Below are 27,558 nucleotides of genomic sequence, written 5' to 3' on the forward strand. Positions count from 1 at the left end.
GTCAAACGGTGGCCTTGTTATGTAGTAAAGATTTAGCACTCTGGGACTGATCTGGACACCGGCAGTGTTTAGGCACCTGAGGGTAAAATTCTCTTGTGTGCAAGGTACTTAAATAAGGAGCCTTGCCCTACAGCCCACCAGTCCCCAGGACTGGGAGGAGCCCGAAGAGAAGAGAGTGAGCATTTTGCCTACCCTCAGAGTTTGTTACTGCGTTCAGTCGTGTCAGGTTACCATAAAGGCGTGAGTTATGGTACCCATGTACTAAAAACTTTCATTTCCGTTCCAGAAAACGGGCCGAGGTGGCAAAACCAAAGCAGACTGTTTCCAAATAAAACGAATCAACATGTGAAATAACAACCAGATAACAAACAGGGTTTTTTGTAGGAAACATTTAATAATGCATTGTTAGGAATAATTACACTCACAAGCAAATTCTGTGTATTTGAGATGCAGTTTTTTCCATTAGCTGATTGAGTAGCTAATTAGATGTACAACCAAGTTCTTGTACAGAGCAATAGGATTGTGAATATTTCTTAACAATGAATATTAGGAATGGAAAATCCAGTAGAAATTAAATAAATTATCATCATACTCCCTCTTGAATAGCAACTACTCAATAAATACATTTAACAATACCATGGAAATCACAATAAATAAATACAAAACCCAGTGTCTTACAGATTCCATAGGCTAGATTTTTAAAGTCAGAAATCACAGTTCACAGCCTAGCCACAGGCTGACCGTGGTTCAGGAGACTGTTGTTGACACAACATACTAGGGCACTCCAGGGGAGCAGGAGGAATTACCAGTTTGCTGGTGTAAGAGCAAAATAGTAAGGCTTAGTGTAAATAAGCTGTGCTGCAAGTGCATTGCACTTAACTAGGTGTGTTTGGCTGAACTGGCTGCCAAGGGTTCTTCATTTCCTTTAGCAAACCACTTCTCCTATTCAGCGACTTCAGTGTCAATGGGCAGCGTGTCCCACGGACAGCACTGACCATTTGAAAGACACCCTTAAATAATTACAGTTAAATAAATAAATAAACAAATAAATAAATCATCCATAATTAACATAACAACACTGACGCAGGAGGTGAAAGGTGGCACACTGCTTGACTGATGCTTTTCCTGATTTTTCTCTCAGTGGAGGAGCAGGAGCAGTTCCCAGATGTTTTTCTGTCCTGTGTTTCTTAGAGTGGTGAGTCAGAATTCAGTTGAGCCCTTTGAAGAGGTGAGGGAAGAGGATAATTTAAAAGGAGGTTCAAGAACGGTTATCATTGCTTAGCATTGCACAAACAGTTAAGGATGAGTGGTCTGTTTCCAACTTTATGTGCTATCTTGAGGCATAGAGAGAATAAAGGTGATGTTGCAAAAGCAATTACTGAAGTCTCAGCGTGTGCCTATCTGGTGCCCACGTAGGAAACTTGGCAGCACAAGTTCCAGCATTTATTTCCATCAAGAAACTCATTAACTCAGAAATACGAATTATTCACATATGCTACTGTAAGCAAGGGGAAGATGAATCTTTTAAAGCCTCGTTTTTCGGAAGGAGCCAAACGCTTCTGTGTTCATTTCCCTCCGGACGGAGTTGCCAGTACTTAAAGGTTTAGTAGCGACGTACGGGCTTGAACAAGGACCCTGCAGCAGAGTCAGAAAGACTAAGACTAATCCTGAGCAAGTTACCTTGTTCTTTAAATCTGATTAAGAGACAATGGAAAGTATCACTAAGCAATGCTACAAATTGGCGCTTTTTTGGCAAGTTTACCACTCAACTGCCCAAATTGAGAGGGAATGGGACTTACTTGGCCAAAATTGCCTTCACGATCAGCTGTACCCAGTGAGCAGTGGGCTCCAAGCACACCTCTCTGCCGTCCTTCAGAGTAGCTCTGCAAAACAGGGAATAAAGAAAAGTCAGGCAACTACTACATGAATTTGGTTTACTCCCAGAATGTAATATTGCATTTTCGGATTACTTAGTATAAATTCATCCCAACTGCTCTAGGTTAGACTTGGCCACTTTGTTACATGTGGTCCACAACTGAGGAGACTAAAACCGTCCAGAAGTTCTGTGAGTCTGTGTTCCTGCTCTCAAAGCAGTCACCCGTTCCCAGAAATCTTTCTCAATATATATGGGTCCTTGCTTTGAATTTGTTTACATTAGTAAAGCTTTCTTACACAATGACTGAAACCTCCAGCGCTGAAAAGGTGTTTCAGCAGTACCAGGATTTCAACATTTTAGTCCCTCCTCTGTGCTATTCAAGACCGAATTAGTTTCATTGTTTGCCTAAATCTGCTTGTGGGAGCTTATTTTTTCTGTCTGAGACTGACGCGGAGTCTTTTAACGGGAGTTTTGCCTGCCTCATAAAAGCAGGATTTAAACTCCGTTATTACCGCGTGCATTGAGAACTGACCAGTCCTTGAAATTCATGTTCTGCCACCAGAAATATTTAACGTGTCCCATGACAGATACATAATGATCAGTTGAGGAATACGTAAGGTCACAGAGACGATGAAAAACATGATGTATTACTTAAAACCGTCTCTCTCAGAAGAAAACCCAAATCCGACTACATGTCTCAGCCTGCTAACTGTCGCGAAGCATCAGAGCCCCGGCAGCGGCAGCAGGGTGTCGGTGCAGAGGAGGGAGGCTCTCGCAGAGCTACTTACATGACTTCGACGTTCTTGCAGTGGGGGCCGCTCTGGGTCAGCTTCACATCTTGGATGGATTTAGGAGGGATGAACTTGGAATGCGTGGCTACGCACTGGCACCGGAGCTCGGTTCCCATCCTTGCCAGGGTCCTCCCTGTGAGCAGAAAAGGACGATCGTGGTTTGAGAGGCGGGCTTACCATCGCTGTTTCAGACGTAAAGCACGACTGCTCTTTTTTAACAACGTTCTCACTTAAAATACTGCATTTGTCCAAGCTGCCTAAACCTTCACAGTATAAAGATATGTCGCCGATGCCCAAGTACATTTAAAACTAAATTAACACGTCGTTTTAAAATAAAACCGTATATTTTGTGGTTACTTGTACTGACCACACTGTACGGTTAATGGCATCATTTTAATATTTGGATCGACAAACTGGCAACTCTACAGAAGTTAGAGCCCTAGATTTTTTCATTACTTGGAGGCTTGTCCGTGCTTCTACATTCATATTGTTTGTTCTCCGTTCCCAGCTGTATGTTCCTTGCTTGAGGCAGCGTGATCATTAAGCAACAAATATGAGATCAGAAACTGGTCTATGTGTGGGAAGGGAGAGAAACATTCAAGCGCTTAAGAAGAAAATCCTGTCTCTAGCTGCAGACACTTCAAGCAAAACTTAGAAAAAAGCAAATTTAAGTTGCTTAAAATGTTTCCCACGAGATGTCAGTAACTCTTCAGTAGAAGGGCTATGTGGTAGATGGCTGACTGAAGAGAAGTTGCTGAAAATCTCTCAAAAGAAGCTAATTTGCTGAAACCAATATAAAGCTACCTCTCTGCAAGGACAAGCATCTCGGTCGATGCCTAGACAATACTACAGCCGCGGGGATCTGGGGAGGGATTTGCTTACCTTGGGACACAGCCACTGAAATCAGGAAAAGAGCCAGGACAGCCACAAGTTTGCCGTTCATGGTTAGACAGGAGTTTTTCGCTCTGGTTCTGTGGAGCAGTGACCTCTCTTGTCCCGGAGGATTGCTGATGCCTGAGCCGGGTGATCCATCTTGCTTATATACGATGTGGTGCCCAGCATGTGTGCTCTGCTAGCCTGTGTGTTGCGTTAGAGGAATTTCCCAGATGCAGTAAAAATGAGTCACGTGACTGTTGTGAAACTCCTTCCTAGATGACGAGGAATTAATCTACTGTGCATGAAATAATGTATTAATTTAAAATATGTCAATAATAGCCACACATTCCGATTTCTTTTGTAAACGGTTGTAAATTTGGTGCTTTTTCTAATGCATACCCTTATTTAGTAATATAACTTTATGATGGTTTCAGTTATGTTTATGACACAACTTTTTGTTATTTTCTTCAGGGTAATAACTGTTCTTCATAGGGACGCCAGCTCTAGACTTGAGCGATTTAATTTCTTATCTCTGTTTATGGCGATAGCTTCTACTTGCCTGATTTTAAGCCACTGGAGTGGAAGTCGGGCAGCTCTTTCAGGGGTGTCAGGATTTTACCTCAGCATTATTTTCAAGTTAATCGTTTTAATTTTTTGTTCTTTTCTTCTGTTCAAGTGACATCTCACAAAGTAAATGCATCCCTAATACTATCTGTTCAGAGAAGGAATGGAGGCTGCAGTATCCCAAGCTTCCTGTGAGAAGCAGATATTTAATTCTGAATGGCTTTGAAAATCCTGCCTGCATTTTTCATGTCACACACGTTAATGACTGGTAAACAGAGGAAGCTTTGTATGCAACCAAAACAGCATGACCTGCTGAAGGCAACTGCTTTTGTTTCTTTTGTAAGGCTAGATATTTTTAATAAGTCTTTTCTGTAATCTTTTTCAGTGACCGTAGCCCTAGGTCTCAGCAAAGGGAAATCACATGCAGTATTACAGCACTGCTATAGACATTCCTGCTAAAGGACCTCGGTGCATGAGCGCAGGGTGTTTATTTGCTGTGGCTGGCAGGGAAGACTCAGGCTCAAATGATGATCCGTGCTTAAATGAACGTTCATTTGGTTTATTAACCCATCTGGAGCGTGTGTCATTAGGAGAAGCCATCCTGTTTTGGTGCCGTAAAAGCGTTGTCCTTTTGACCGTGATGACTTTTGCTGCTTGGCATCTCCGTCCTCAAAGCTTCATGTTCCTGTGATCTGTGGATTTATAGAGGTGCTTCTCCCCAACTCTGAGGAGTTCGTAAAAACTCAATTATCTTTAGCATGTAAAGCATTATCATTAATTTACAGTAGTATTTTAATAGTTTGCCCATAATTTAGTATGGTTTACTCTGTACCATTTGTCATTAATTTACTTGATGAAAGGAACTCTGTGATCAAAATTCATCTGTTTCCCATCACTATGTCAGCTGGCCCAAGAAAAGATATGAAGAGAAGAGATTTGTCTCTCTTGCCTCTTGCCGAAGACTGAGTCAACAGAAGATAGCGATTCTGACTCCTAGTGGTGCTTCTCCTTAGCTGTATGTCTTAGAGAGCTTTACTGAAAAATACGTGTGGTTCTCTGAAGGCGCGAAAAAGGAGAGGATTTTACCAGGTACGGGAGGTTATGTTTTATTGTTTATGTTGTATTACCTCGTATAGGTTATGTTACATTCACAGGATGGTTTCACTGGTGTCAGATTGTAGATGCTGGAGCTTTAGCCAGTTTGCTTGGAAGGAGGTTTTGCTGATTCTTTTGTGTTTACTTTCTTTCTCTCTGTGTCTCTACATATGTATGCACACACACAGGGTAATTAAAATTTGATTAGGGATCCTGCTTTTCTTACTTACTATTTGCAGCTCTATTATCTTTTGGTGTGCGCTCAAATGTCATTAATGTCTGAGGCAAAAAAAGAGAATTCCCCCTCGAATCCCCGAATAAAACCAATGACTGCTTGTCCTCCTTATCGCTAGACTCAGCTATTTCCTGAGTGTGGCAGTAACGGATCCGCAGAAATCCCCAGGTCAAAAGTGGAGCCAAGAGCCTACTCCACCTACATGATTAACCCTGCCCCTGAGCTAGGAGTAAGTATCTGTCTAGAAGAGCAGGATGTTTGTAATGAAATAAAAATCCACTATGTTTTCAGAGAGCTAAAGTATCTCCTCTACCTCCGCTTTTTCTCTGGCGTGACAGAGTTTCATCGGGACGGTGTCGAGGGGGTGTAATAGAGACGATAGTGGCGTAAAAAGGTTGAGACGTGAGATCAAGCCCAAAGGCCAGGCGCTCCTAACCTGCGTTCCTGGGAGTGCCGTGCTTCGCCCAAGTCCTCCCTACATCCCTTCAATGCTTTGCCCAGGATCTCGTCCCAGCCCCTGCCTGTGGGAACTCCACATCCATTATCGGATCTTGGCAGCGTGTGTTTTCCCGCCAGCCATCAGAAATGACTTGTGCAAATGGATAACGTCACTGAGTGAGCTGATACCGCTGCAGGCAGAGACCTTCCATGCTTAAGTCTGTTAAAAGCACGCTTGTAACGAACAAAACAACAGTTATGCAATAGTCCGATTGCTGAAAGACTGCTAAAAAGGGAAGTAAATGCCTCCCTTGCCTGTGTTTTAAGTCAGGATACAGGACGTGTTGTCCGTGCTGCAGGATGGAAACTAGTGGTTTTTCTTTTTGATGACTTCATTGCCTTGTCAAATGAACACAAAAGTCAAAAGGGAATCTTTCGGGATCGTTTAGAGTCTTTGCGTGTAGCAAAGGACACTCAAGCCCAAGGGACCCAGTGAGGGGCCTTCATGTGTACTCTGGTGACCGAGACCATCGTGAGGGATGGAGGAGTGCTGGACTTCAGTCCCTTACTGTTTTGAGTCGGCCCAGTTCCAGAGCAATGCTCCAGCCTCTGGGCTGATAAAGTTACTTTCTCTAAGAAAATTAAGAATCCACCTTGTTTTAGACAAATTCAGACCTCCCACTTGAGAAGTTGTGCACACAAGACCCCAAAGGCTCAGGAGACCAAGCTTTCGCTGGAACGAGGGTTCAGCCTGCACAAGGCCAACTCTGTCAAATCCTGTCTCCTGTGCATCCTCTCTACCAGCCTACTCTTGTTCCCAGGGAGAAAATCCCACTCTGTCCTCTGAAGCCACCTCCTTTTCCCCACAAAGGGCTTGGCATTCACCTGCCAGTCCACCTGAGCTGCAGAGAGCGGAAGGGGCAAATACAGGGGCTGGGAAATAATCGCTTCCGCGGCTCAGAAACTGGGCACGATGTTGTGCCAACACTTGTGGAAGTTTGCAGTGAGGCAGAGTGTAGGGAGCCGATACGTAAAAAGCAGAATGTCTCCTAAACATCTGGGATTTGACTTGCCGTATGAGGAAGTCATAGCAAAGGAAGGAGAAAAGCTTAGGCCAGTTTGTGATTTTTTTTTTTTTTTTTAGACTTCGGTCTCTGAATATAGATGATTATGTCAGATCACAGTAAGTGTTGGACTTTCCTGACTCCCTTTGGAATCGCAAAATAGCCGTGCAGCTTTTTGGTTGATTTGCCTTTTAATTTATGTATTTACAAATATAATACTGTAAGTGTGTACTTATGTGACTGCATATTTATTTATTATACATGCTTCAGCTCTGCTTGAAAACAGTCAATTCCGCACTGTAGCTTTCGGTTAAAACATTGTGGCTTAAATGAAATGTTTCATTTAATCCAATTCAATATGAAAAGTCACTGACTGTATTAATATAAGGTATCTAGAATAAAAATATACCGGTTAGTGTTGTAAATGAGATCTGTTTTGCATAAAAGCTGTTGTACATACACTTGCCAGTCCATTGGATCTCAAGCCACTGGATGGGTCACTTCTTATTGTTTACCAAAACGGGGAGGGGAGCATGAGCGGGAAGGAACAATCAGTGTATTTAGTCAGCTTACGAGTTCGCATCTGAATCCAGAGCGGCTCTGCTTTGGGGATCCAGTGGAGGTCAGTCCCAGTCAAATACTGTTTAGCTAAAGTCACTTAGAACCACTCTTCCTTTCCTTCAGTCAGTCACATTTTAATCAGCACCCCCCATTCCCCATTCCAGTGAGTGTCTGTCTCAGATCATTTTAAAGATATGCCGCCAAAGAAATTATTTTCTTTTCAAAGTAATCTTTGGTCTTTGCGGAACACGTTACTACGGCTGTCAGGAGCGGCTGGTGGAGGGACCCTGCCACTTCCTGCAAGGCGGTTCTTTCACGGAGAAATGGGTGTGATTCACTTCTCTCATGGCCACCCAGAGGTATCAGTTCTTTGTAGTTGAGCCTAGTCTTTACTGCTCTTCATTTAGTATCATCAGAATACTTCAGCTCGTAGCACAAGACCTTCCCAGACCACTTGCGGATATGCCAAACCAATTAGGACCCTACACAAACTGGTGTAGGGATCCATGGGTGATGTCCCTTTACCAAAGCAGGCTGACCTTTTAATTCTGTCTGCCTTTCCAGGTATTCACCTGTTGTGAAAGGCTTCTTTCTTAGCCTCAGTATTTCTAATGTTTGGTGAGGGTTGTGAAAGGGTTTCAGAAAGACAATTTGAGTGCACCTGCGGGGCCTTCCACATCCACAGGCTCGTTGTCACCTTCAAAGAACTGTAGGAACTGCGTGACAGACTTCCTTCAAAGCTACGCAGACTCTTCCTTGTTATATGTTTGTTTGTGTCCATTTCTGCTTTAAGTGAGGCCATTTCAGGGTAATTTATTTCCTCTTGTTTGTTCTTGTCCTTACAGCACTAAAACACATTCATTAAGCTTTAAGTCCTTGGTCCATTATGGATAGAGTTTCAGAGATAGACACAGCAAAGGAAATACGTAGAATCAGCAACTGGCTCGTGGAAAAAAAATAATCAAATGTAGTAATGTAGCAGAAGGGGGGATCTGTTCCTTGACATTCTCATCAGCAAGCGTTTCCTTTCCTTTCATATCCTAGAAGAACCCCAAGGTGTATTTTTCCTTGACTTTTCTTTGATTGGTGACTCAATATTGTCTCTGGCCCTGTAATTAGAGGAAGTATAAAGTGCATTCAGAAATTTATTAATGAAACAATTACAATTAATACAAGCTAGAGGGAGAGCAGTAGGTGCTCACAAGTTGTTAATGACCTACTTTTACTGTTTCAACCATTGACACGTGTGCAAAGACAAAGACAATTTCCTGTGTTTACACAAGTACTACCCCAACAGAAAGGACTTCCGTACGCCTCTGTCCAAACCGTGCGAAATAGGGACGTGATGGTGCCCGTTACAGCAGTGAGAGCTAATACGCTTAGAAATGCCAGCTGCACCCAGAAAGAGGAAGCGAGTCTTTCCGAGCTTGGTTTTTGGAAGCGGCCAGCACACACCCGCATTGTGCTGTCAGCGGATGTTTTGGTACATCAGACCTGTGGCCTTTTGGGTGGCTTGACCCGCAGGGAAGGTATCAAAGCTAGGAAACGATTTTAATCCGCAGGCATTTAGAGATACAGATTTAGAGAGAACTGTTGGAAGGAATTAGTAATGCCTGAGCAGGGTGAACGTTTTCTTGCCAAGAAATTAAAAGATGCCTTTTAGAAATAGCTTTCAACTGAATCTGTTCTAGTAAAGAAAACAACTTACCTGGCCAAAATAGCTCTTACAGTGAGCTGGACCCAGGGAGCAGCGGGTTCCAAACACGTCTGTCTGACACCTTTCGGCGTAGCTCTGCCAAGAAAGAAACAAAGAAGTTATGGCTAGGCAGATCCCTCCCAGTCTCGTAAAGTTTTGAAATCTATCTTAGCTATTTGACAATTAAGTGACTGGAGGACACGGTACAAACTTTTGTTTGTTAATCTTGTTTGGTATTTTCCAGCTAGCATTTCTGCGAAAACTAGGGAAAATTATTTTGCTGTACTTTTTCTGTACTTAGGCATTTAAGTTTGGGGCTTTTTTTTTTTTAATGACCGATGTCAATATAGGTGCTTATGATGCAATCTTTTTAATGAGCCTGATTAATTTTTTATTTGGTTTCTGTTCTCTATCTGGTCATAGTTTAGCAGATCTTTCAGGAACCTAATTATCTTGGAAACATTTTTTTATTTTAAGTCAAACCCGAAATTACCAATTACTAGTGAGGTGGAACTGGACGGCACGCAAAGCTGCACAGAGGGTATGATTGTACAAGCATTACTTGCTTATGAAACCGTACTGAAAGCATAAACCCCTGAAAGCTCCCTTCTGATTACATAAAGGCATTGATCCAATCCATCTGAATAGTTCCTGATGGATTTTAAATGAAGCTTACCATATCTTTCACTTTGTACTCCCGTGGATTTTAAGTTCCACAGTCCCCGCACAGGAAAATGCTCAACATGCAATTCTGACACAGGGAATAACTCGCGGCATTTCGAACTTTGCCACGTGCAGACCATGCCACGTGCAGACCAATTTCCATGTGCAGACGTGGAAATCGTTTGAATTCGTGTCGGAGAGGTTGAGGTTGTATCTTTGATTCTTCATTGTCTAAATTATTAATCGTGCCCTTAATGTACTATGGGGATCTAATTCTCTCCTCTTATGTTGGTCATAACGAAGATATTAGCATAGAGAGACTTTTAAAATACGGTCTGGAAGCGGCTTGTAACATTGTCGGGAAATTAGCTCGTTCCTTTGGATAGAAGGCCTAATACTGATACTTAGCGCCTACGAGGCTTTGCAAGGGCCATATAATTCACCCAAAGTAAATAAGTAACTAGAGTGTGAAATGCTGAACTTCCTCCTACTGAAAGTAAGACTTCCACATTTTTGCAGCGAGGTCCTCTTTGGCTTCATCTCACATTCTGAGTAGCCGTGGGAGGGATGAACTCGGAACCAGTGCTTACGCAGTGGCATTGGAAGCCTTTTTCCTCTGTCTTCACCAGGGCCTTACCTGTGGAACAAAAGTAACTTATGTCTAGGTAAATGAACAATCTCATTATTTGCTCCTGTGAAGCACAGAGTATTCCCTTCTGCCAGCCTTAATCTTGTTACTCAGACGCTCTGATTGCTGAAGATTTTGAGATAAAATTAACTGCATCTGCACAACAGCAGCAGTTTCAGTCTCCGAGCTGTTGGTATGCAGATGCATTTCAAGTTAAACTCGTATCTCTAAGCGAGAATATGTGGATGTTTTCATTGTGCATTTGTGCCTGGCTAGATTCTACACCTAAATAGCATCACTTGAACAAAGTAGGTTAACGTTATCAGCTATCTCCCTGTATTGTTTACGAGTTTCTGCTGTGATCATCTCCTGATATTCTTTATTCTTCTCTGCAAATCGCATAATTCTTGCTCTGAGGAAGCAACATCATCAACCTGCCTACCAAGAATAAGAGTACAAATAGGAAAAAGTTGTCATTTGGAAAAGAGACGTATGGACAGGTTCAGAAAAAAGGTTCTGTCTTAATTTAAACATTTCTTAAAGTCTAGGGTTAGGCAAATATTACGGCATAGGAATAAACTAATTTCCTGACAGAAGTACATTTTAAGCCCAGAAACAGCCACAGCATCGTAACAGATGCAAATGCAAACGATACTTTTTTTTCTCTGCGCAGTCCGTTCGGTGGCACTTCAGAATTCCCTGACTTACTTCTGCTGCTGTCTATTTTTAATCATTTGTTTAAATTGTGATTATTATCCATCACTTTCCGTATGTACTTCTCCATGAGATGCTAGTTTTAAGCAACAATGCTGAGCTCGCACTCAGAAATCACTACAGCATTACCAGGCATCCCCCAACCGCAAATAAAGATACTTTCAACCCCCTCTCTGAACGCAGAATTTCTGTTCACCTCTTTGCATTGAGTTTAAATATCTTGTGCCAAAACTTTTACCCAACGTCATTATGGGAACTTTTCATCCCGATCTTATGGACTGCATTTTGGTATGACCCTAATGAAGTTATTTAGCCAGCGTCTTACGAAGGCAAGACATAACTGATTTGTATTGTTCTCTGAAAGGATTTTGTCGTTTTCAGTTTTGCTAAAGGGATTTAGATGCTTAATTCTGTACTGAAAAGCTTCTCTAGTCATTGAACAGGAAATTATGAGCTTAAAATGACTGAGGCATTGTCACCTTAGTCACTGAAGCTCTTCTGAAAATTTGATTTGCTCAGAATATGGAAAGAGAAAGTATCTGACAATAAGAGTTGTAATATCCCCTGATTAAAAGAAACACTTAGGAAGTTATTTGTTTTTCTTTCTAACCTCATGCATCTAGAATAATCACAGGTGTTTAAACCAGAAGATGAACACGTGTCATGAGCGAAATCTCTCGAGTATTCCTCAGGAATCCGTTTCTGGAGTGTGTATGGTTTAGTCACTGGGATATTGGATATTCTTATTTTTGTGAGGTGAAAAAAAGGAGTTCTCGGGGAGAGAAACTGGACCAAATTGTGATCTGATAGAATATGTTGTCCATGTGAATTTCAGTACCTCCCTAAAATTAAGAATGCGCTTGGGTTTTGAGAAGAAGGACCCTGCCAAATGTACGTAGGGGAGATGGCAGTTTATCCTGGACATACACAGCGTCTGGCTTTTGCTCACTCGGGAGCAGGACAACACTTTGGATATGTTTGCTGAGATTGTTCACTAGTTCATAACTGGTTTAATTAAGTGTCCCAACGTAAAAATATTTTGCCAGGAGAATTAGTAATTTCCTGGAGTCCGAGTTCAGCTTTGGAGAGACAGTGTTGGCAGAAACAACACAGAAGAACAGCCCACGTTAGACCAAGGTAACCATCAAGTCAGAAGAGCAGCAGTGCTTCCCTTAGCAGCCTCTGAGAGCACCGAAACGTGGTTTGGAAGCGTGAGGGTGGTTGTTGCGTTCCTAAGAAAGGTATCTTGTGAGCACGCACAGAAAAGAAATGTGACAGCTTATCGTTCCTAGCCAGCCTCTGAATCGTAACCTTTGGAGAAAGATGGGATATGGTTCAGCTGCTGTGCAGATGCCCTGCCTGGGGTCCTGGGAGCACAGCCATTGCTGATGTTTTAGACAGAAGAATTTATGAGAAGAGCCCTTCCTTGGCTGTGGTTCAGCTCCCAGTAACTTGACTGGGATTTTGCTGGTAACAAAGGTTACGTGCTTACTGTAAGTATCTGTATAGCACTGAAACCGGTGCCAGTCCTTTAGGATACTCACATACTTTCATGGGCGTGCATGTAAAGCGGTTCTTCCTCACCTCTCCCCCTTCTTGGCTGATATTTCTGTCATGCTTACCTCCAAATTAGATTTCTGAAAGAAGCCAGCTTGTAAAAATCAGTCGGAAAACAGGAAGGCTTAGTGTTGTAAGACAAGTCTGAACAAGACCTGTCCTCTTGAGAAACTTTGTCTCCTTTAGCTTCTGGGGACGAGGTTTGCAGACTGTGTAGTGCCGTGCTGTGGGACAGGGGCAGAGATGGGGATAGGGGGCAAAGTGCGGTTGGAATAGTTGTCATCTTGCACAAGAGCTTGCTCAAACAGTACCAGAAACTCCCTTTTTTATCTCGCACCATGAGCAAACATGAACTGTTTGTGCAGAATATGGAGTGGCTTCTTATGGGAAAAGACCCAAGGGAAAAAAAAAATCAAAACATTTGCTCAACTTTCCCATTTTCTCCAGTATTTACTGCTCGTATTCCAGCCATTCCTCTGTAAATCGCTGTGTCTCAGGCAGATGCACGGCCATACAATCGGAGCTCTATTTATTAGGATTTCTTGTGAGGTAGTCCTCCCTCCTCGCTGGAATTAGGGAGCATGCTCAGTGACTTCCTTAATTTTTATCAGGTTTCCCAGCTCATTTAAGTTAATGAAAAACCTTGTTCAGTGCCAGATTCTCAGCTGACGTGCTGTCCAAGCACGGCCACTGCTACAGCATTGTAATGTCTGTGACTAACCATTATTTGTTCATTACTTTCTATCTGCGAATTTTACCACACGGACCTCTGAAAACACTGAGTCTGGCAGCAAAAGAAGAAGGAAGTAGATCATTTTTATAATTCCTCCTATTGGAAACCATCTGCCCTCACTAGAGGCAAAAATTTGCTGTTGTAATTACCCGCCCACCCCCCCCCCCCCCTTCAGCCACCACTTGCCCTTCTGAGAACCCACTGCAAGATACAACATGTAAGAAAACGCATCCTCCTTTTCAGTTCTGTATTTCAATAAGGAAATTAATCACACACAATATTGAAGTGAAAACATTTCAACAAGCATTTATTAAGTACATAAACATAAATATTTTTCATAAATAAATAAATATTGAAGACCAACTACATTCGTATGCAAAAGTAAAAATAAATAAATAAATAGATAAATAAATAAATAAATAAAGTGCTTTCTTCTAAAAAAAGATGGGATTTAAATGTATGTTTATACCTTCAAAACACTAATTCACAATAAATAAGATCTTGAAAATGATAGCACAAAACCTGACGTCTCGGAATTTTGGCTTGCTAATTTGCCAAGCTCCCCTTTTCCGGCCCAGAGCCCGCTCTGAGTGTCAGTGACTTAGGTACAGTTGATGCTACCTGTCCGTGCTTTCCTGGAGAGGGGTCAGTGGTCTTTTCCTGCGCTGTTAGCAAAAAGGGAAGGTGTCATTTTGTGAAAGCTCTGCTGAGAATGCACTGCCCTGATCTGGCTCTCTTGAGCAAAAATGACTCCAGAATCGTCTCCATCTCCTTTCACAAGCCATTTTTTCTGCCAGCTTTTTCTGGTGTCAGTGGTTTCTCTCCTATGTAACGAGACCTCTTTAAAAGACTTAAAAGTACCGTTGTCAACTAACTACAAAAACAGGGAATCCATACTCTCTAGGTGCTGTTAGCAGCGTGAATGTAGGAGGCAGGAGGAGGTGAGCTGCCAGAAGCTGGGTGAGCGTCTCTCCCATTGTTGCTTTCCTGGAAGAGCTAGGAATTTTTTCTTCTTCGCCTTACGACACTGTCTCAGGTTTGGCGTTTGCCCTGGAAAGAAAGGAAATGGAAAAGGAGACAGTTAGAACTTGTCCACGGGACAGGTATCCCTCGCTGGAATCAGATGAAATCCGCCACCAAGGGTCTGCGCTTCTCTGTCCACGCACCTTAAAAGCTGTTACTGAGCCTAAGGGACCCTGGGACGTGGTGACCATTCCACACCTACTCAGTAACTGTGGGCTTCCGCAGTTTTATGCTTCACTTGCCACCTCTTGGGCCCGATTTTCCCCCAACCCATCTAAATACCGTTGTTAGTTTTGAAAAAACGATTGTTGCTTTCTGCCTTTGCAAGCAAGAGGAAAGCAGTCGGTTAATGCCTGGATTTCCTGAGCACCTGAGCTGCAGGTTTTCAATACGCTCATGCCTTACGAGAGACGTAGCCAACGTTCACGTGGGGTGCACGGCACAGGAAGAGATTGAACCTAATACTTTAATTGAAGCTCAAAGCAATCACACACGGTGGTAACTGCCTGAGGAGTCAGAATTTTTGAACAGTTTACGCTGTACATGTTTGCTAGCTCATTTAAAATGCAGGTTTTTGGTAAGCCGTGCTCACTGAGAACAAATCACTCACTTGTCCAGAATTGTCTTGATGATCAGCTTCACCCAGGGAGCAGTGGGCTCCAGGCACACTTCTCTGCCGTCTGTCAGCGTAGCTCTGCAACAGAGAAAAAAGGAAGGGAAAAGGTCTACTTAGTGAATTCCACGGCAATTTCCCTTTTCTCGCGTAACATCATCCTAGGTGTACACTTAGACGTTCTCCTTTACTTTGAGCTGTATCGGTTGAGGCTGTAGCCTAACATAAAGGTTTGGTTTTTTTAAATGGTTTCATATCTTCTCATATCTGTTTGTTTGAATGCATTAAATCGTTTGCAGGACTCTCGCTCTTTTCAAAATTGCTTCCTCGCTCCGCCCCCAGCTTGCTTTGTATTTGTGGTGGTGTTTAACTGAAGGGCTAAATCTTTCCATCTTGATTCAGAAACTGTACTGCCTAGTCCGTAGGAATTTTGTTACAGTAAGCGTTCTGGAATTGTGACCGGATTAGATGATTTCTATGCTAATGGTAGCTTTTGCATTGACTTAAGTATGAGTGCGATCATATTTTTGACCTATCTGTTAAAATTCACGTTTTGATCGCTTCCTCAGCATGGTGCCGTGAGTTTAATTCTCTTCTCATATGCTGGTGGAATTCAGAGTTTTAGAAAGTTAGTTGCTGTCTGATGACCGCAGCTTTAGGTTTAAATATTGCATGGGGTGTTTTGGCAAAACCAACATGCAACTTACAACACATAGCATGTTGTTTCTAAGAGCAGCGTTGCTGTTCTACATTCTGCGTAGCCGCACCTACTGGTTTGTTACATCATTCTGAGAACACTTACATCATCCTGAATGTAAAATCTGTTTCCTTCTTGTTAAGTAATCGGGAGGATTTTGCAAAAGCACTTACATGACTTCAACGTTCTTGCAGTGAGGTCCACTGGGGATGAGGTTCACGTTATGGATGAACTTGGGATGGATGAACTTGGAGTGGGTGCCTACGCACTGGCACCGGAGTTCAATCGCTGAGCGTGGCACGGCCTTAGCTGTAAAACAAGGAGGAAAAAAAAGGTGGGCTCTTTCACTGTTCCTAGAAGGAAGCATAACACGTTCATTTTGCTTACGGTATCAGATTAGTTGTTTGCTGAGCTTGTAAGACAGCGTAGTATCTTCCCTGTCAGCAGTCCCCCGAGCAATTAGGAAAGCTTTCGGAAGGGTTTCTTTACCTTGTGTCCCAACCGCTGAGATCAGGAGAAGAGTCAGGATGGCAGCCACAGCCTTGCCCATCATGACGCAAGAGTGTTTCTTCCTTGGATCGCCTGGGTCTGGTTCTGTGGCGAGGTGAGCTCCCGCAGCCCCGAGGATGTTCAGTGCCTGTGCTCTGGGACCTGCCGTGTTTATATACTGCCTTGGCCTCCCCCCTGCACCCCAGCATCAGGGGTGGGTCACACCAGTGGAAACTCCCAACCCGTACGATGCTACTGTGAAATGAGTCACAGGTGAGTGGGGTAAGCCCCTTTCCCTAGATGACCACGAAATTGCTTTTCATTAGCACAAACCACTTTATTAATTAAAGAAATATAAAATAATAGAATACATACAAAATTGCCCTGTACTTGGCTTTATGGAATCTGTGGGGTTTTTGTAATACTCTATTTCTTGTGATTATTTTCTTCTGTGCCTTCGTACTTTCAATGTTGTTATTACGTTACTCTTTGTGACTTTCCGCTTCTGGTGGAAGGCATTTGATCTGTGATTTTCCATCTCTGTGTTTCTGGGCTTTAGTTTGGGGTTTGTTTGGGTTTTTTTCATTCTAAAACATGATAGAAGAAGGAGCTAATATTTTCTAGAAATGGTAAGTACTAGAACTGGATTTTAACGAGCTCCCCTTGTCCTTACTTGCAACTACATTTTAAGAAATCTTTCTTTATATGCTATATATGCAGAAATACTGACAGTACTTTTTGATACATTAAAACCTAGCATCACTGAAATAAGCAACAGAATCCAGACTGACTTTCTCGTACTATTGAGAACATACGGAATATGTTATGATAATACGATGAATGGCTTTGCCTAAGCAGGTGGATTTTTTTTTTCTGAGGATGACTGCTTCTGCTGAAGCCAAAACTTCTTAACTGTTTGCTGCTTTGAATTCGGGCAGAGGAAAATTCTAAAAGCTGCTGTGGGATTCTGCATCTGAAATCACTTGAGGCACTTTTGCAAATTTAAATTTGACCCCATAAAGAGAAGATTTCTTCCAGTTATGATAAAATTAAAGGAAAAGTGAAGATGGGATTGTAAAGGAGGATTATTCAGGTAAAGTCAGAGATGTACTACCATTTTTATTAGCAATAGAAAATAATGCTAAAACACAAGTTAAACCTTAAGGAATCCCATTATTGTTCTTCTGCCAGGTAATGGAGACAGTCAAAGGAGCAAAGCACAGGACCAGATAGGAACGAATAGAGGTTTATCGTTCTATGACTCATCACGAAGGACACAGAGATTTGTGCATGCCAGACTGAATTCCACTTAGCGTTACCGTATGTATGAGTGTCTGTGGTTTTACACAATTAAGTTTATAACTAGTCTTAGGGGACGTGTTGTGAATAGTAGCCTAAGATGTGTGGATATAGAATTAAGCACCTGTTTTTCCTGTAAATTTTCAGCTTGCAGTGAACATAGCTGGGTTAGCTAAAGTGAGCACATAAGCACTTAATTACGGCCCGTCGATGTCGAAGCAGAAGTCTGCCTGGTGAGTATCCTCTCGTCAGTCATGGCCATCAGCAGATGTCTAGGAATGTGTAAGACAAGATCAAGTGTGTTTGAGACTTATCCCTAGTAGTCTCCCACTCTGAGCCTGGTTTCATTTGATGCCTCCTGATTCTTTTATGGTAAAACAAGAGCTAGATATTGATCCTTATCCCCTATTTGCATGTCCTTCATAGTTTTGTAGACGTTTATCACGTCTCCAGGTGATCTCTTTTTACAAAAAGTTGTCCTGTTGCCCGATAGCAGCACGGACTGCGTTGTTCATTCCAATCATCTCTGGAGTTTTTATTTCCCCCTAACACGCTATTTCCATGCACAGCCAACTGTTTACAGAAATGGAAATTAGAGTATCAATGGAAATGTCTTCTGGCCTGCATACAAGCAGAAAATGGCAGTATAAATTGCGTTGCCTGAGGAATGTAGACCTCCTTTCCGAATAAACCTAGGAAACTGTTCTTTGTCTTTAATTTCATGAATTCAAAGTTATTGCTTCTGTACTGTATATGCAATGAAGGTGTTATTCTTTGTCATCTTTGTGTAAGACCTACTGCCTGTTGTGCTTTAAGGAAGCATTATTTCTGCTTTCTTGATCCAGACAGATAAGATGTTTGTGGCTCTTGTATGTTACTACTCAAATATAAAGAAAAGGCTTAGGTGTCTCACCTCTGTCATATATGATGTCATGATTACAGTATAACAAATCTTGATAGGGAGCTGTGGGAACAACTGAGTAGAGTTCTGGAGCCCGTGTTTTGACTTGTAATTTAAGAGGTAGTGAGCAGAAGACTTGGCTTGCCAAAAACCCACAGTCAAGAAAGAGAAATTCCTTTTGTTGTTACAGAGAGAAGTCAGACAAGATGAGCCATAAATGAAAAGATCACTAGTTTTCTTGTAAACACTTTTGATTTGGGGAAAAGAGAGGAGCTGCTGTTTCAATTTATTTGCAAGGACCTAGTTTTGGAGACGTGAGGCAGGTGAATTAAAAGCTGCTGAATTTCTAATGCGTACTTCTCTAACCGAAGAGAACAATTCCTAAGCCTTAAATATCAGTATCGTAAACAGTATCTGTTAGCCTCCAGCTGAATAAACACTGGGTTTTTTGTCATCAGGGTCATAAATATAGTTTTTGAGAAGCTTCAATTTTCTCGGCATGAGTGCCTTCACACCTACCCGGTGATAAGATTTCTGAGAAAGGCCGGGCTTATAGGCAATATATGACACAGTGGAATGCAGAGTGTCCTGCTCCAACGTTTTACGCCGACGTGTGGTACAGAAGTCCCTGTCTAAATCACATGTCGAACTGGTACGTGCCAGATTAGTTCGAATGAATCCGTAGGTGCTACCGCGGGCATAAAATTTGCCAATTCCGCTAATCGAGGCTTCCGCATTATGCCATGGCATAGCAAAGGGCAAGGGAGGTACCCGAGTGAAAAAATTGAGAGTTTCTGAGATCATTTTTTGTATGCCTCTCCCCAGCTTCCCCTGACTGGTGTGTGACCTGGAACTTTACATTTCCTTATGCTCACATGAGCAGTGGGGGATTTCTTTCCCCTGGGGAACCCCTTGCAGTGCTCTGTCCTCATCTCCCTCAAGGTTTGCTCACCGATATCTTTAGAAATCCTGCCTCGTGCCTGGAATTTTAGATTCCAACATGTAAAGATCATTTAGAAATAGCTGAGCTGCTGAGTAAGTGAATGCGATGACAACTGTTGGGGTTTTTTTTAAAAGAATTTTAGGTTCAGCAGGAAAGGATAGTCCTGCTTGAGCTTTAGATTTCCTTCAGGCAAATTCTTCCTCTTATTTTCTCATACTTCTGTGACGCCGTATGCAAAATCTATGCGTACTTTAGATCTGCAAAGGGAAGATGTCTCGACTTCTTTGCGTCTTTGGCAGTCTGGGTCTTTAGTGTCATCTATATTTTGGCAGTGAGACAGTCTCTCCTGTGAACCTTACCTGAGGCAACTTGACTGACTTGAGAGGGCCAAAGAGAGAACCTAATTAGAGTTGCAAGTACCGTAAGTATATGTCTTTCCCCCCTAGCTATTTCTTAATTAGCTAGCAACAAAAACCCCAAGATTTTAAGTTTGCAAACTGCCACGCTGAATGACTTTCATATTAAAGATACGGAGTAAACAGAAATGCAACCATGAGATAGATGTTTAGTACCTATCTTCCTGATCAGCTTCCGCAGCGTCCAAGTTAGCCCTCTACAGAAATATTTGTTCTCTTTTGTTTAGTTAATGTGCAGTTCTGACAGCCCAACTCACTTGGATGAGCCCTTATTCTCAGGAAAGGCTCACTGCAATTCGTGTGGTTGTCTCTGCCCCTCTTCCTGAAGCTGTCTGCGCTTGATATTTACCACCGTTACCAAGAATGGAAATCGCATTCATTTGTTTCTAGAAGTGCTGGGCATGGAGCAAAGTCTTATTTTCTGAGTCAGTCCTCTACTGGGCAGGTGTTACAAAGGTCACTGTGCGAGAGCTTTAACGAAGGAGTATGAATTAGTCATAAAGTTGCACAAGGATGGGAGCCACAGAGATGAGAGCCAGAGCTCTGCTGTAGTGCACTGCTACTTCTTCACAGCGCAGGAGGTGATGATCCCTATTCCTGTACTTCCCGTGCGGCCCGTGAGTCTTGCTGCGGAGGAGTACACGTGCGACGCCTGTGCTGGTGAATTGTTGTTTCCACCTGCACGGCTGATGAAATCTCTGGTTTAGAGGCCGGAGAAGCGCCTTCCAGTTCTGTCTGGAGTGGACCTGGCACGTGGATCTGCCTGCAGCACAAGCAAGTGCTCCGGCAATACGCAGTTCTACAACGCATCTCAAACCATTGCTATCCCTTCTTTCCCTCTCTTCTGAATTTTCTGTTAGCCGGCTTAATTTCCCTTTGTTCATCTCGCTAGCCGTTCTGGATCCTAATGCCATGCATTTAATATTCCATCCACCCTTGCAGCTGGACTTCCTTAACGGCGACATTGAACATTGCTTCAGCGACATCCTTGAGCCCCAAGCAGAACATTTGTGGTTGACTCAGAACTTTATTCACAGTTTTCAGCAGTTTGAAGGAATCCAAAATTGCAGTGCTTCCTTTCTGTACCCTTTGGCCTATTTAAAATACAATTAAAAGCCATTTACTGATCAGGTTTAATGGAAAATATCTGCCTTTGTATATTCCTGGGGTTTTCCCGTGTATGTACTAACTGTATAGGAAATGAAGTCATCTCCAGAAAGGGAAGTAGTATTGGAAAAAAAAAAAAAAAAGAAGAAGAAAAGAAAGAAAACAGACAGGATGCTGCCTGAAGCATGATCAGGATGTTAATGCTACTCAACATGCAGCAACTTTTTCAAAGAAAAAGTGACCACTGTGGTTTAATTGCATTAGCTGCATGTTTAAGAAAAAAAAATGGCAGTAGGATTACTCAGGGACTTTCCAGTATTTCAGCTGGTATCACCATGTGTTGTCTTTCATATTAAATACCTTTTTTCGTTAATCATCGTAAGTAACTGAACACCAATTACAATACACGAACCGAAGAGTTATTCAAACAAGTACTTTATTTAACGTGACAAGGCCTAGATGTCCAGGACTGAGCAGAAACAGTAGCTGAGAATAAGGAAAGGACTGGAGAAGATACTTAGGAGTAGCACTTGCTCACACTGGCTCCCTTACTCCGTGGCCTCCCCTTTGCAAGATTTTATGCCCTCAGCTGTGCCAAAACTAGAAGTCCATTTTCTAGGTAGCCTTGAGGGAGAAGGGTAAGATAATGCCAGTTTTTCCAAAGCTATTGTATTTTCAAGCCTATTGCAAAGCGAAGCAGAATTAACAACCCTGCGTTACGTGAGTATTGCAATTCTAATCATCCACCTACTCATGTAAATCGGGAATAAATTAAAATCAATGGAATCACGCTTTGGCATTGGATCTAAATCTGAAGAGAGCACGGTCCTGAACTCAGAGGCAGTGAGATGATGCGAAGCACAGCAGCTACGAGGAGACAGAAGAGAGCACGTTGGCCTCAAATTCCCGTGTGTAAATCATCAAGGCATTTTTTTATTTCCGAAGTTTCAGCTGTATGGAGGAAAAATCAGTTTGAGCTGGAGATAGAGGGCTTACATGTATGCTTCTTGCCTGCGCCTGAGAGAACAAAGGGTGAAGACAGACGAATTTGGAGAGGAAGCGAACTGCAGTCTGCATTTTATCCACGAGGGCCCGTCCCCGTGGTGTGGGAAGCCGGCTCCTCGCGGGACCGACCGTCATCGAGCGGACTGTACGTACGTTTACATCACATGAAGCCAAGACAGAGTTTTTAGCTCCTTAAACAAAGACCCCTGACACTGGAGCTGAGGGAAAGCACTCCTGAGTAAGTGCCACACCGGAGGCCCAAATGGAACAAACACATCCTAGGGAATCTGCTCCTGGTGCAGTCCTGCTGGTCGGACACTGCAGAAACATTAGCTGACTCCAAGCAGGTAACTCTTCCCCGGGAATTCATTTCTGCTGGTTTATTTAAAGGTTAAATATTTGCCCTGCTGACTGCTTGGCATCGATTTTTGCAGATTAACAGTTTGTGTTTGTTCTGCTCTCTGGTATGCTGATTTTGAATATTTGCTGCGGAAGAGATTGGTTTCCCTTATTAATAGGTACGAATAAGGATTTGCATTGCAGTTGCAACGCAACTGGGTATTCCGCTTCCTCCTGCAGTTGTTCAGGTGCCGGGCAGAAGTCAGGAAGGTCACCTGAGATGGGACCAGACCCCGGGTCCTATTTCTTCCCACCCAGTCCCGCTCCTCAAGAAAAAAGAGCAAAGGCAGCACCTTCGCCATATACTTTTTCCGATTGGTAACTCTGCGCTGGAAAGTAACGGTTTTGAGGGGAACCAAACTCGTTTTTCTTGTCACTGGCTTTCCCCTCTTCTTTCCTTCATTTCATATTGTACTTTTGTTCCTGTATCAAACTGAAAAACCCAGGGAATAATTTACATTATTCTGACTTCTTGGCAACTCCTGCTATGGAGAACTTCCTTTAACTCCAATGGATTTTGTAACACTGATCAAAAGTCAGCAGCAGGTCAAACAAATGCCTTAGGTACGGCCTGTTTTGCCTTCTCCCACTCCTCATAGATACGTAATAGCAAACCAGAATACTTGCGTGACAGGGAGAGTTTGTGAATTTGCACCTCGTTTTTTTCAAAGCGCTCATGAGTAGCTCTATAGATGGTTAAAGGCCCAGTGGTACGAAGACGGAATTCATATTTTTTAAGCCTGCATAGATTGCCTGCAGTATTATAGCACTTTTGGAAAGCGACTCTCTTTGCGTGTAGAATTTCTCAGATTTTGTGAACTTGAAATTAAAAATACCATTGTTCAGCAGTGTAAATCTACGTCTAACCATCTTGGTAGCTGTACACCGAATCATATCTCCTCACATCCTAGGTTTTAGCGCATTTGCAATTTGCCCTGGTGCTCTGGGGAAAGCGATGAAGCTATTTTTTAACTCTTCAAAAGAAAGTGACTTGACAGTTGAAAGTAGTCATTTGTAATCTGACCTGAACACTTCCTGCTCAGATTGGTCTTCTTAATCCGAGGTAGATCCTATCTCTGCATGACTGATTTGTGTACAGTATGACTGTGGGTCTGACGTTTACCAAACCGCCATCAACCAAGATCTGAGCTAGCTCGAACTGTCACGGTTAGAATTGCAAGTGGTTTTGTTCCTTTAGCAATTCCTAAGGTGTGCCCTGAATTCCCGACAGACCTAATCTCCCTCTGCCCTTCCCACCCTACCCTCTCTTCATTGTACTGCCAAACTGAGTGTTTGGCCTTTCTGGGCTTGGATTCTCTTTGAATGAAAGGCATCTTCTGCTATTTATTGTAGGAAAAGTATTTGTCATCAGGATTCAAAGAAAGATGTGAAACTTACTCTTATATATCACAGTTTCTCTTACTGCCATCCCCGAGCTAATTTACTCTTGTAAACAGTAACGTTATTAGAATACAGGAATGTAGCGTAAACAGCTGTGTTGACACAGACCATTAGCGGTCAATGCCAAGCCCCAACGTCTGAATCTTTTGTGTAGATCAAGGATATACACCTGCAGCAAAGAGTTTGATTTTCCCTGGCACTTTCTTCCCGAAGGTCTGCCACTACCTGTTTGTTAAGTCCCACCTGTTGAGGTATCCAATCCCAGTACGGTTAACCAGGAAAGGATCCATTCCGAGCGTAAGGCACGCACTGGGGGTAGTCACTGAGCCAAACGTTTAACCACCCACACAAAACAATATCCCTTCCCCATTCTTCTTAAGCATAATAACCACTGTAGAGCTTGGGAACTGTTAAGAGTCGTTATTCCTTGCTGAAGCGGCACGCGTTACCGCACACTGGCTGACAGTCTTTCGCAAGGTTCATCCTGTCAGTCACGCATACTCTTCGGAAAAGATTTGCATTGCTTCTGCAAAATCTCCATGATTTCTGCAGTTTTGGAGGACAAACACTCCCTGGGTAGTAAGATGTCCTCCAGAGGAGTACCTTATAGACTGTCAGAGAATAAATGAGAAATGCGAGAGACATAGCACCCCTTCTTCTCGGTTAGATTTTATGTTTGCATCTAAGTTTTGGCTTTGGTGAGGCTGAAAAGAATCTCTCCTGAAAAGATTGTCCTCACGCGTTCTAGTTTTTCTGTTCTACTTGAGGCATTCGGCCAAGTTCTGTTCAACCAAATCCCCTAAGGATTTAACAGTTTTAAAGGACTTGAGATAGTTGGAGACAATTTTTGTCTTCTTCATGCTTAGCGTGTCCTCCCTAGGAATCTTTGAGATGGTCCAAAAGCAACTCTGACTTTGCCACTACCCAGGAGGTCTGATGGAGCAAACCGTAGAGCTGAGGTATTCATCAGAGCTGGTAGGAAATAAATGGAGCGACACTGTAAGCTGTCTGATTCGTAACACAGCCCCGAGAGCGAGAACTTCCCCAGTTCACCTTTTTCTGGTACTAGCATCAAATCTATCACCACGGTTAAAAGCGTTTTCCCTTTCTCCGAAGCCAAACAAAACCATGTTACTTTGAGGTTTGCTGTCTGCCGTCTCAAAAATGTAGCCCTTGTCTGTAGGCTTCATTTTGTTTTGGAAAAAGATCCCTGCTTCACTATATCCCCCTAGGCCATCTTTCAGGTTTATTTGGATTCAAATCTCCCATGTCTGACTTCAGAGATTTCTCACTCCCTATTTTAGGCAACCTACTCAACAAATCATTGCATGAACACTCTGGGGTGAAAACACTGATTTCCGATGGCACTGCAGGTATCATCTAACCGGACATCGTTGCCTCTTCCTGAGCCAGAAGGAGAATCACGGTTTCACAGAAAGACATGTGAGAATAAGGTTGGAAGAGCCCTCTGGAGAACGCCCAGTCCGCGGTCGTACAAACGCATACGTGCGCACACGCACGCATCCTACCTATTCAAAGCAGGGTCAGCTAGAGCAGGTTTCTCCGGACCTTGTCGAGTCGAGTCTTGAATATGTCTAAGGATGGAGACTTCACAGAGTTTGAACTCTACGTCCAACCTTGAATCTTATAAGATCTCGTAGCACATGAACGTGGATGCTGTCACACTCCTCCTGCTATACGTGAGCTTTATCGTTACTTTTGCGTCAACTGCAAATTCGCTACTGGTTGCAGGTGGCGCGCGATGAGCGTTTCAAGAGCGACAGAAGTCTTCATGAGCGTAGGCGGCCGTGCCAGCTAATACGGTTGGGACGTCAACAATTTTCAGGCCATGGTACCTTAAAGAGTAATTACCAAGCGCCATATTCAAAGCATTTGACCGTCCAGCCTGAGTAAGTATCTCCTTTTGTACAATTGTGTTAACTTGGAGCCACCTTTGGTGAAAGCTTTATGTTACACATGTGGAACTGCAAAGGTCCTGTATCCGCACCGCACCTCTCGGCTCCGTTTCTGGAATTTTGAAATGTGTTCCTCTGTGAAGTGAAAGTCGCTTTGGAAAGTATTGCAGACAGTAAAGTTCTCCAGTTCTGTGTACCAGGAGCAGTGACAGGGGCTCAAGCGCTTTACCTCATTCTGTCCAAGTGGTGCTTAGTTGTAAAACGCTCTGCAACTATTAGTTCATACGGTTTTGTTTTGTGCTTTAGCGAGGGAGATGTAACTGTAGTTTTGATCCGCGAATGGTTACTAAACCGGAGTTTGTAAACAATTTCCTTCCAGCTGACGTTGCAAAATGAGCAGGATGTGCACTTGTTGACTTGAACGTCACTCCGTTCACCTTTCACGTGAGTTTTCAAAGTGTGCTATAGAAGTGTGGGAAAGGGGATAGCTACAGATCACACTTGAACTCATAGCTGTTGTTGTTATAATCTTTAAGTAGTAAGGCTTGAGTTTCAAGGTATAGAATGGGGGAGGAAGGAAAAAAATGAGTTCTGGAGTATCTTTGTGCAGTCTCATTGAAATTTTTAGTCTTTTATGCCCAGTTTTGAGATAGAGCTCGATTTATCATCGACTTTTGAAGCACCGTCTACTGAAATATACCTTCAGAATGAAAAAGCTGACATCTTTGTTGTTGCTCTGGTAGAAACACTCCTGCCATGATAGACATGAAGATCCTGTCCAAAGCCTTGTGTCACGGCAGGACTTTTCATCATTGTACTTTTTTCATTGGTGTTTTGTGATACTTTTTTAAGAAGCTACTAATTAAAAATTGTGCGTCATGCCTTAAAGTCACCATAGCGCATTCTGAAAGGGCTGCTTGTAATTCCGTGTAAGCCAGTGCCTGTCCTACTCTTTTCACAACCCAGACCGAGAGGAAATGCCAAACATTATGGTAGTCATTTACCAAAAAAAGATCCAGATGAAAAGCACGTGTCTGCAGCAGAAGGCATAAGAGCAAAGAAGTTTGGTTTTCATATACATTCTTTATGTACTTAAATGATTTGTTGACAGTAAGAAGTGTAAACCAGGTGGCACAATTGCTTCCATTCTTGAATGTACTAAAAATTACATTTTACTGTTTGGGCAGAACAATGAGGCAAGTTGCGTTGCACTGTGGCAAGTTCCTCCTTTATTGGCGTCTCCTTATTCCTTCTCTGATTCAAAGATATTTCCCGATAGCCAACGGTTACTGCACTGTTTTACTATGTTTTGGACAGATTAATCCAGAAAGGAATAGCGTTTCACATCACATGAACATGTAGTCAAATCAGAGTTTCAGTGGAGGACTTTTGCAACTTACCTTGAAATCTGGGAATAGGAATGGGCTGCATTCCTGAGGTGCTCATCGCTACAGACAGGGTTTTTTCACTGCAATGTTGGTGATTTTATTTTTAGGGTGATTCTTTCTTGTTTTTTGAGGAGCTCCCATTTTACGCTCTGGCTGTATAATAGCGGTAGCAAAATAACTGAGGAGATGGTGCAAAAGCTGCACCGCAGAGGTGGAAACAAGAGACCAGGGCTGAGGAAGGCGTCGGAACTTCTCACGTCGGCTTCCCCAAAGCTATATGTCTCAAACTACATCCTTAGTCGTAACAACATAGTCTCGAAAATTATTATTTGCCCTAATCCATTGTAAGAAGCATCAGATGTGCTGTGTTAGCTGGCAGATAGCATCTGAAGGATTAGCCGTGATTGCTCTAGAGCCGTAAAGAACTAAGGCGCCGTCAAATTAAGTTATACAACACAATGGAATTACAA

General features: G+C 42.8%; 3 protein-coding genes and 1 pseudogene across 8 annotated transcripts in view; 1 reads left to right on the top strand and 3 right to left on the bottom strand.

The window, feature by feature from the left end:
- Window positions 1-374: 374 nt before the first annotated feature.
- LOC104631187 (interleukin-8) lies at window positions 375-3,727 on the bottom strand. The gene is made up of 4 exons (XM_010311359.2): window positions 3,550-3,727; window positions 2,665-2,800; window positions 1,800-1,883; window positions 375-1,218 (listed from the first exon to the last, which is right to left on the bottom strand). The coding sequence occupies exons 1-4, from the start codon at window positions 3,608-3,610 to the stop codon at window positions 1,188-1,190; spliced, it is 312 nt and encodes a 103-aa protein (XP_010309661.2). The 5' UTR covers window positions 3,611-3,727; the 3' UTR covers window positions 375-1,187.
- A 3,488-nt stretch (window positions 3,728-7,215) lies between these two features.
- Window positions 7,216-11,449, bottom strand: LOC142601503 (interleukin-8-like; annotated as a pseudogene).
- A 2,343-nt stretch (window positions 11,450-13,792) lies between these two features.
- Window positions 13,793-16,443, bottom strand: LOC104632443 (interleukin-8). Its single transcript, XM_010298302.2, has 4 exons — window positions 16,314-16,443; window positions 15,998-16,133; window positions 15,125-15,208; window positions 13,793-14,541 (listed from the first exon to the last, which is right to left on the bottom strand). Exons 1-4 carry the CDS (start codon window positions 16,375-16,377, stop codon window positions 14,511-14,513), a joined length of 315 nt encoding a protein of 104 aa, XP_010296604.2. The 5' UTR covers window positions 16,378-16,443; the 3' UTR covers window positions 13,793-14,510.
- RASSF6 (Ras association domain family member 6) overlaps window positions 16,045-27,558 on the top strand; it is a 47,744-nt gene continuing 36,230 nt past the window's right edge. For 3 of the 6 annotated variants that reach the window (XM_075750834.1, XM_075750821.1, XM_075750822.1), the window contains exons 1-2: window positions 16,449-16,586; window positions 17,760-17,845. The gene's annotated coding sequence lies outside the window, so the exon portion shown is untranslated. Of the gene's footprint in view, window positions 16,159-16,448; window positions 16,587-17,759; window positions 17,846-22,308; window positions 22,332-27,558 lie in introns of those variants that run through there. The other 3 variants (XM_075750829.1, XM_075750831.1, XM_075750832.1) reach the window with 3 other exon arrangements.

The sequence above is a fragment of the Balearica regulorum genome, chromosome 4, assembly GCF_011004875.1.
Source record: "Balearica regulorum gibbericeps isolate bBalReg1 chromosome 4, bBalReg1.pri, whole genome shotgun sequence".
NCBI lineage: Eukaryota > Metazoa > Chordata > Aves > Gruiformes > Gruidae > Balearica > Balearica regulorum.